Source organism: Limulus polyphemus, unplaced genomic scaffold (genome assembly GCF_000517525.1).
Source record: "Limulus polyphemus unplaced genomic scaffold, Limulus_polyphemus-2.1.2 Scaffold3733, whole genome shotgun sequence".
NCBI lineage: Eukaryota > Metazoa > Arthropoda > Merostomata > Xiphosura > Limulidae > Limulus > Limulus polyphemus.
In genome coordinates, this window is record NW_013669343.1 from 49,711 (window position 1) to 60,679 (window position 10,969).

Below are 10,969 nucleotides of genomic sequence, written 5' to 3' on the forward strand. Positions count from 1 at the left end.
CACTATGATATAGGGCCAGCTTATCTCTCTTTGGTTAACTTTGGTTCAGGGTTACTGATGAGGAGTGAAATACTCCAAAACCAGAATAACCCAATAACACACATTGATCCGAGTGTAGATTGAACTGGACCTCCCTGAACTTAAGACTTTGAAATTAAACAATTTTTGGAATGCTAAGTTTATTTATTAGCTCTCAACTAGCTTTATATCATGACCTTTTGTCCTTTGTTCAAACTTTCAATAGACTAAGCATTACTTATTAGCAGCTTCTAAAAGCCATACATGTAGCCCAGCATTGAGGGTTCTTCCTTAATTAGTCACTAATAGCCAAAACCATATTTCAGAAATCTTACTTTTTTACTTTAGCTTATCCTCATGTAGGATTTGTTCTTACATCTCCCAGTTGCTGTAGTTTTATTTCAAAGTTATCATTTGTGGATTACAGCTCCCAACAGTCATAGCCTTACCTCAGGGTCTTCCAATCAAGAAGAGCTTATGCGAGCATATGAATATGCTCGCCGACACCCACCCCCTTCCTCCAATTATGAGCAAACCCGTGGTTTAAGTCATACCAGTGGCACAACCGAATCAGAAGCAACTGACCCAGGGATTCGTCAGTTCACAGGGTCTCCTCCTAAACCCAACGAACGACGCCAAGGTGCTTGTTTTACTCCAGGCCTTCCGAGTAAGTTTGAATATGTTGAATTGTACACTTTAAATGTAGTTTTTAAATTGCATGACTGCACTTTTAAATATCAGTATAGTTAAAATATAGACTTAAGATTTAGCATAATTTACAGCTCAATACATCCTGTTCACATTCTAAGATTGCTCCCAACAGCAAACTATTTTGAAACAAATTCAGGAAAAGTGAACAATTTATTATCCGTTCATGAAGACTAAGATAAAAGTGGCTACAAAAAAGACAATGACAATTTTGATCAACCTCTTTTAGAACTATCATCTAGTTCAAGCTCTGCCAGGAATTCTCAAAATGTTCCATCATCCACATTACGAGATCAGTCTAATTTTTAAAAACACGTAAACCAGAGTTTCCAGTACCTGTATCTATCAGGACCAAACATCATTAAAATATAATTAAATGCTTATCTGTTGTAATTACCACATACAGAGACAGACAACCCTGCAGTAGTCATGCCCAAGAGTAGCTATCTACGTTTTTTAACATAGTTCACAGCTCGGTACATCCTATTCACATGTAATGTCTAATTAAGCACAGGCAATCTGTACTAAAATTTTGAAAAATTACAAATTTATTTAAATATTAGCCATAAACTGCCCTCCATTATGACCATCTAAATTCCTCCTCTGATATGTCAAAGGTATGATGTAAAAACGTTGTGCCATCATGATAACATAAAAAAGACAAGTACTGTTTCCAAAATGCCAGAATCAGCAACAGAGAAAAAAAAAGGATCTGCTAAAAAAGAATTAGCTTTAGGCTGTTGTTAAAATTGCAGATCAGGAATAGATGGGTGAGCAGCAGAAACAGTGCACCACGCTAAATCAGAATAAACTGTCTTGATGTTTTTTGTATAATATGAAATGAGGAAACCAAGATGTCAGAAAAAAGGCTACAAAATCAATATATACGTATACAAGATATGATTCTACAAACATTAACTACAAACTTTGAAAGTGAAAAAAACCAAACCTTGTAGTACCAACAAACAATTTTGTACTTGAAGGAAAAAGGAATTTGAACTCACTGTGGCAGGTTTAACCCTAACTTTCAGAACATAACACAGGTCACAAAAATCTTGTTATAGAATGTGTCTTTATAAAGTATGCTACTTTAGATGAGGAATATTAGAAACAACCTGGCAACTATTCTAGTTTGTTTGTACCCCCCCTACACACACACCCCTTGTATCTTTCAAACGTGTAAGACTATGTATCTTTAATAGGTAGCACACCAGCTACAAAGCGTAACAGCAGTTCCTCTGATGAAGTTACCCCAGTAAACAGTCCACCACAAACACGTGAACTAGTTGCCAACTTTGGAGCACTGCCCCGAGACAAAAGCCGCCAGTCCTGGGGTGGGGCAAAAAGCCGAGCCCAACCAGCATGCAGAAGAAGTTCTAAAGGAATAAAGAAAGGGTGAGTTCTTTTATTCAAAATTTTTAAATATTGTATGCAAGTAATATTTTTATACACAATCAGGACCAAAGAGGAATAGTGTAAACTGGTGGCTCAAGTAAAAGAACAATAACGTAAAATTTCTTTGACATTAAGTAATGCCAATCTTAATCATAACTTAAAAACACAGATAAAAGCCAACTGAAGAGAACAAATAATTAAGAATGTTTTCAACATGGACACTCCAATATTTGATGTCAACTAAAGTGATGATCAGTGACCAAAAAGTATAAAGAAATTTCTCAAAGATTTTATATTGATACCTCAAATAAGAAAAATTCTCAGCAGCTTTCTTAGAACCATTGATCCCTTCAACTATTATACCACAATACAATTATAACAGAATTGTTTTTGTTTCAAAGTTATTATGTTAAATTTGTTAATAAGCTATCAGTAGAGGTCCCTTAAAAAAAATTATGTGTAAAATCTAAACTAGGGCATTCAAGACTGCCTTGATGATCCATTTACAGAGGTTAATAAACAATGGGGGTTATTGAAAATACCAGTTCTGAGTTTTAGAATGAATATATCCATTTATGTGTTAAGCTCCACTCATAACTAATGCATGCAAATTATAAAAATATCACAGTTTTGAGTTAAAAGCAAGCCAAAATTAATATTTTGGCAAAGAAATTTCAATTTTCATATTAATTATCAGAAATTTCATTCATAATTCTCATATTATTGAAACATGGGATTTGACCTGTTTTACATGTTCATACTGAAGCCACTTTTCTTTAAGTTTTGCATCTTATTGCAAAAATATATTATTTCCATACCACAACTGCTGGTGGTGCTAAAAACGAAAAATGCAAGGAATAAAAATTACTGTATCTCCCGTTATATTTTTTGTTTAAACTCTTGAAATATTTTCACCCAGAGCCCTGATAGCACTGTATAAAATGTTCTCACTAGAATAATTGTGCATAATTTTTATTTTTATTTTAATTTTATTTTCTGATAATGACACTCATAGACCCCTAGGAGAAAAATTGAAATAGTTTTAAACAACACAGAGCCATTTTGAATCTTGTAACTTCAATGAAAGTGCATTTTTATCAATTTTAGCCAATCACTGCTACCTGTCAATGCTGCCGGGCCCGTGCAAAAGTTTCTCAACATTGCCATTTTGAGATGACAATGAGTCATATAGAACAAAAACATTTATTATCCCCTCATCTACCCAGGTTCCTCTTACTAACACTGCAAAAATGTGCATTGTTTAACTGGCAATACTTTTAATATTCTTAGAACCTTATATAATAATTTGTTTTTCAACTACTTGTTTAAAAAAAATATTACATTATGATAACTGGTCACGTGTTCTCATCAACACAACAGGCTGAATGATAATAGGAAGAATTTCTGACTAATTACTTCAAGCAATATCAACTCTCATTCAGATATGTAATCAATGTATTCTCAACACCTAACATTCCATATGTGTATTTTTTCTTCAGTTTTCCAACAGCCAACTTAAAAAAAAAATAAACATTTTATCCTGGATTACAATCATTTATAATTTATTATTTCTAAACAAGGATACATATTAACAACCAATTCAACTTATCAAGCATGTTATATTTACCAAATGCATGTGGGGGGGGGGGAGCACAGATAAAATGAAGTTTAATATGAAATGAAAGTTAAAAGGTCTGTCATTTTACCAACGTCACATTTAGAGGGTTAATAGGGAAATTTATACAACAACAAAGTACACAGTTCACATTTTTCCATTGTTATGGCTTCAAACTGCTTTCAGAAGTGCTCTTTACACATGTTGTTTACATAAACATATAGAAAACAATGAATGTTATGGTGCTCAGACCAGAACATTATGTCAAAATAAACCGTTATTCATATAAGTCGACATCAAGGTACTTTTTGCTTTAGTAAAGAAAATCAAGGAATGGGAATTTATAATTCAGTCAAGAGTTGGGATGTCAGCTTACGTGATTTGTACTGTAACAGCCTATATATCAGTTTTGAGAAGCCATATTGATCTAGATGCATGATAAAAGCTTAGCTTATTGATATATTGCTAGATGAAAATATTTTTGTGAACAACTTCCACCATAATTACAGTCCTGTTTTATCATTTTCTGTTTAACTTGAATTATGATGTTTCAGTATCAGAAAATTTGCTTATCAGCCTAAGTAACTGCAGGAATGGACAGAGAAAACTGCCAAAAAAATGTAAAAAAACAAAATACATAAATGAATATAACATGGGTTTAAAACTTATCGGATACATTAAATGAAACCTTCTGATTAACAATTTTTTAAACGTTGGCTTGTTTATAATTGTCGTATTTAATGTTTATCACATGTCAGTGATTGTAAACACAGTGAGCTGTATGTGTGTGGTGTTTTTGAATCAAAACAAAGATAAAATTTACAGTTTTATAAAAGAAAAATTCTATTGGAAAGTTTTACAAGAAAGTAGGAAAGTAAAAATAAGCAACTGAAATTACAACAAAGGTGAGGCTTTTTAATCATTTCTTAAAGCACATTACAATGAAATCATTTAAAATTTTCAAAGTTGTGAATTCCTTCATATATCACGTTTTGCAAGAGCTACATAATTTGCAGAAAATTGATCTCTAGTTTCAAACTGTTTCATCTGGTATTACTTTATTCAATACAATAAAACAAACCATACAACAGGTGCATTGATAATATGCACCTGGATGCTTTAGAATTAAACACACAATGATAAAAAAAGATTTGTAAAAAATGTAGAACAAATTTTAGGTTTATGTTAGTGTGCAGAAAATAGTTGTGTATGAGAGAGAGAGAGAGAAAGAAAAATCTATAATAATACAACATAAGGTAAGCAAATTAAAAGGTCTCCAACAATACAGCACAGAAGGTTAGTGTTGAATGATCACAGACAAATTATAATTAACTGATTTTATCGTTTGGCAAGTGTTTTAAGACAACCACCCTTCTTCACGCCTTACAACAGACCTAGAAATGAATAATATTTTGTGTAATGTACACCTTACGATAAGATGATACGGAAGAGAGTTGTCTAGAATAATGAAGCATGTAGATTGTTAAAAATATGATCTATAAAAGCATATCAAAATTGAAAGGTTGGATAGCATTGTTCAATATAACTAGCAACTGAAAGTAAATAATCTTTTCTAGTCTTTCTAGTGATGAGAGTGACAGTGAGGGGACGATATACACGTTTAGTCAAGCTGACACAGTAGTTTTACGAGGAAGCAGTGGGAACGAACTCTCTGAGACAGAATGTGACTGGGATCGGCTCACTAGGTTTTCTAGAGGTGGGGTTCTTTTCCAAGTTTTACTTTGTACTACGGATACTGCTATAAAATTCGTACATTTATTTTTAAGCTTTATGATGACTAGTTGAAAAGAAACTTACAGTTAAAATCTCCAACACTTAACACTCTTCAGTAAATAATAAATAAAACAGCTCCATAATTATTGTGCACAAAAAAATCTTGCTTGTTATATCCAAGTGATACTCTAATACTAAAAGATTACTTGTGTAAGGTAACAAAACTCATCCAGCACATTTAGCTGTTGGTTCCTGTAACTGTAACAAAACAATGTTATCTACTCCTAGTAGCAACGAAAAGGTAAGAAAACTCTTTCAATGATGTTGTGGCAAACAAGATAATTAAATATCACAGTAAGTCACAATATTAAATATAATTCATCTTAATAGAGCATTGCTGTCAATAACACTAATAGGAGAAGTTTAACTATTAAGAGTGTAATACTATATACAATTCTAGTTGGATAGATAATCATATTTAATAGGGTCCACATAAACAAAAGTAACAATGTTGGATATAAACCAAACAACAATGCTATGATGTCTTAGCTTTGTCAAAATGAAACAATGCCATTAGATAGTATTCAAATATTCGATATTAGCACAGTACCATTACAGACCTCAATTCCAGTGCAGCACACTCCAACATGGCCTACTGCCTAGTCCATGCAAAACAGTGGTTCTAATCTTTACGTAATAGCATTTACTCTACAGTATTAAAAATTATTTAAGGACCATACTTATCCTGCTTATACTAAAATATGGAGTTTTTATTTATACTACTATTACAGTAAAAATATATTAATAAATCAATATGCACACGAGTACTCTAACTACTTGGCTATCAGGAGGACAAGTGGTTAGAGTGCCCATAATTGGGATCACAGATTTGGGAGTTCGAATCCTGGTAATTTCCCAAAAAGCTTTTTGGTTATGATGCACACACAAATGTCTGATATAACATCTGATTATGGCCGGAAAATGCACTGGTCCAAACGTTGTGAAAATAATAATACACATAATAAAGAGGAGAATAACAGTCCGAATAATTATACCATTGGTAATACAGCACAAACATATTTAAACATAACAGAGATACCTTAATTTAACAGGAACTGAATGTTGTTACCCCACACTCTTTTCAGTATACAATGTTATTAAATTTTAATGGCACAAATTCGTGCAATAAAAGCTTGTTCTTGCTTCGTACAGTATCCAAAGTATTTTCACAAACTTTCCAACTTCTCTCAGATGAAGAGATGCTCATTAGACATAATTACAACTCTACATAGCAATATATTTAGATTTTGGCATAAATTTTAGCTAACAAAATAAATAAAAACTCTATTGACCTCAGACATGTCATATACCGAGTTTGCCAAAAACAATTATACTGTAGTATGAGATAATTACTTTTACACATCTTAATACTTACAATTTAAATAAACAACTGCAACTTGCTCAATAATGTGTTAAAATCTATTGCATTCTACTTACACTAGCAGAAACAATACTATGTATTGGCCAGATTACCATTTTTAAATTCATGTCAATTGTACATTTCCATGTAAGATCAATGTGGCATGCATAGAAGAGAAAATTAAAATTAAATATATACAGGTTTTATTTGGATCTACATTTCAGTTTAGTCTAAAAACTTTCAATTTTCGTATAAATGTTCAAAATAATTATTTACACTCTTACATCTGATAATTGTTATGAACTGAGCTTAGAGCATTAAGCTTGCAATAATTATATAGTAATTAAATACACTTTTTTTATTATATATTTAATCAACAGAGGAATACAGATTGATTTATAAATGGTAATTTATTACTGTATCAATGGGGATGGGTTTTTTCTCAATTACTATTACAAATGGTATTTATCTGAATACCAGGAGGAATACAGATTGACTTATAAATGGTGTTTTATCACTGTATCAATGGGGATTGGTCTTTTCTCAATTACTATTACAAATAGTATTTATCTGAATACCAGGAGGAATACAGATTGACTTATAAATGGCGATTTATTACTGCATCATTGGGGATGGGCCTTTTCTCAATTACTATTACAAACGGTATTTATCTAAATACCAGGAGGAATACAGATTGATTTATAAATGGTGATTTAATACTATAATGATGAGGATAGGTCTTTTCTCAATTACTATTACAAATGGTATTTATCTAAATACCAGGAGGAATACAGATTGATTTATAAATGGTGATTTAATACTATAATGATGAGGATAGGTCTTTTCTCAATTACTATTACAAATGGTATTTATCTGAATACCAGGTAGTGAATTGGTGACTGTAAAAGTCCCCTGGCAAGGGAAATACAGAATCAAGGAGATTGGGAAAATAAGACATTTATAAAACTTTAACTTGAATAAATACACATCCATCCATCACATTGACATAAAATAAATCTTTATATTTCCTTTACTGATACACATCCTTCAAGTCAAAAACGTTCATAAAAGTTAACTAACTGAACAAACAAATCTTGTTACATGTTCAGATAACTTCTCTAATGGCTTACGAGCATTAATAAGAATGAAGTATGCTAACCAGTTTTTTTTATGCACTGTTCTTATGGAGTTTTAACTGCTTAAAACATGGATCAAACCAGTCCACTAAATGTTGATGAACCTTCCTGTTACATGCCTACCTTGGAACCCCTTTCAAAAAGCTTGTTGTATGCTCTATTTCATTTACTTCTCTAGTCAGACTAGCTTTTAGATGTTAACTCTTGAAAAGGGTTAACAACTGGCTTGGTCAAGCAACAGCTTCTATACTTCACTCCTGTGTGGTCTTCACTATTGAGAACGTTGGCTCCCAGTTTTATCAGGTTAAATTGAGTTTAATCTAGCTCATGCAGTATGAGGAATTTCTGTGACTTTCCTATCACTTTTTCTCCGTGCAGTTCTTTTCAAAGATTTATTTGGCATATATTCACCACAAGACTGTACCTTGCATATCCTTCACATCTAGGCAACATATTCTTCACATCTAGGCAACATATCCTTCACATCTAGGCAATTTTTATTTCAATAAAACCTGGCATATTCCTTTCAGAATTCTACATTTTAATCTATAGCTCAATCCATGTATAAAAAAATCAATTGGGTGTTTCTACAATTTGACTCCTTTCTTCAAATCAATGTGCTCAGTCAAAATAACTATGTGGTTGTGTTTGGTGTGGAATGCTTTCTATTTCTGTTGGTTAGGATGTTTATCTAAATATCACTTGTGCTAATAAAGAAGACAGTAATCTAGTATCACTTTTATGGATCAGTGTGTGCTTGCCACTCTTGACCAAGTTCTAATATTTAATATAGTAACTTTCCAAGACGAACACTTGACTCAATTTATAAGTAATTAAGATTCACTTAAATGTGTGAACTGATATTTTTGCCAGTCAAGACTGATGTGTTTTTCTCATACTTACAAACTCAACTTCAGCACTATTCACTAAATAAAAACAAAAACAGCTTCTGTTAATTTTTCAAAGCAACATTCTTGACTTGCACATCAAGTACAATAAAGAGAGAGAATTCACTCTGATGTTAGGTCAGTAAAACAGTTTGAGCTTTTGATAATTAAAGAGCTGGTATCATAACATTCAACCTTAAAACGTCTTAAATGTAGAATTGAACTGAAGATATGGTTACAGGTTAAAATAGGGTTAAGCATGAAAATAGCTTACTATATGACTTTTATCACAATGCCTGACTTAGGCACGAAAATAATTTGATATACGACCTCATATGACTTTTACCACATTGCTTGACTTCACCCATTTTACTTATGATCAGCCTCATGATTTAACACTTGGCATTTAATGTATCCACTCAAATAGACAAAGGCATTTACTCAGCAACTGGCAGTTACTTCGTGTTTCATCACAAGCATGACAATAATCAATGTCTAATCATTCTCTGTGGATTTTCAATAACACATCATTAATTAGTCTCTCAATATGTAGTTGGTATTACTAGTGGAATTCAGGAATAAGGACAATGGGATCATGTATGATTTGTCTGGTTCAGTGGTTAAATCGGGAATTTTTAAGGGGGGACTCCATTTTGTGATACATTTTGCAAAGTAGCAACATTTTTGAAACATATAAACACAGAGTTTGGGGCAGAAGTAACAAGTACCACCTATATCTTTTTGTACAATATATAACTATTATTTTTTAACGAAAAATGAGACAGATCAAATAATGTATTGTCATTATTCTTCCCACAATATATCATTACATTTAGATACTGACTAAGTACAATTATGCAGAATTGAGAAAAAACAATTGTACGTTTCACAAACACATCATTTATAACAACCATGACTTTGCCAGTAAAGGCATCATCAGGTACTGGCGCAACCATGGTCAAAATGAATGATGTATTTGTGAAATGTACAATTGTTTTGTTTTTCCTCAATTCTGTAAATATGGAGTTTCACCAAGTACCGACAGTTTCAAGTATCCATTATATATAATCATGCATTTAACTTAGTGTTTTGGAGAAGTTCTGTTACAAGTGTTCCAAGGCTGGTTTTATCAAGCCCTACAAATGTATTTGTATACTTTGCACTGCATATGCAAACTGTCACAGAAATCTGTATAAATATTTACAATATATCACAGACTCTCTACCACACTCACTCTCTTTTGTTCAAGAAGTCTAGTAAACTACTGATGAAAAGTTGTACTCTCTACACAATCTTATTTTTATAGAAAACTCTAATGGACTAAGTTTGTACACTGTGTCTGTTATTGATAACCTGTGATATATTTAACACTTTTTATTAATAATGAACACGAAAATAAATACGTTTTTCATAGCAAATTATGCAAAATCTCCAACAAAGTATATCTACATATCTCTAGTCTGTCAAAATATTTCAATAAGTCACATGTTTTGGACACAATTAGACAAAGTAAAGAGTTCAAGTAAAGATTAGCCAAAAAAATTTCAAATATATATCTCAGCCAAAACTAATGTACTTAGAATTAGAAGTACATGTATCTTTTGTAACATTTCAACCTTTGGTGGAGTGCTTCATCTATTGGGAAAAGCTGCTCTCAAAAGATATAATTAGTATATTTAATATTTGACACATATAGTGCATTGCAAAGAATATATCCACTGTTATTTAATGCATACATAGAATTTTATTATTGGAATTAAACAAGGTAAAAATTTAAATATAATTTGTTTTAAAGTTTTCCTGCTGAGGCTTGGCTGGCTAGCAGTAGTGTCCCGTACATATGGTGTGAGTGTTTGTGTCTTCTAAAAATCAACTCTGTTTTTAGCATCAGTGCACAAATTGTTATGTTCTTTGTTTTTTTACTGTAAAGTCTCATTCCCTTGACTTGTCCGTTTTAAGTAATTTATTCCATTAGTGTGCAATATTACAAATTCTACTTAGTATGTTTAGACATCCAAGAATGTACAACAGGTGTACATAGCTTGTAATATATTTG

The 10,969-nt window shown here is 32.0% G+C and overlaps 1 protein-coding gene across 1 annotated transcript in view; it reads left to right on the forward strand.

The window, feature by feature from the left end:
* LOC106469940 (Down syndrome cell adhesion molecule homolog) overlaps window positions 1-10,969 on the forward strand; it is a gene marked incomplete at its 5' end in the record, with an annotated part of 73,914 nt that overhangs the window by 47,655 nt on the left and 15,290 nt on the right. Inside the window, 3 exons of the mRNA XM_022398514.1 lie at window positions 446-685; window positions 1,929-2,121; window positions 5,314-5,453. Coding sequence (XP_022254222.1) covers window positions 446-685; window positions 1,929-2,121; window positions 5,314-5,453 — 573 coding nt within the window. The remainder of the gene's footprint in view (window positions 1-445; window positions 686-1,928; window positions 2,122-5,313; window positions 5,454-10,969) is intronic.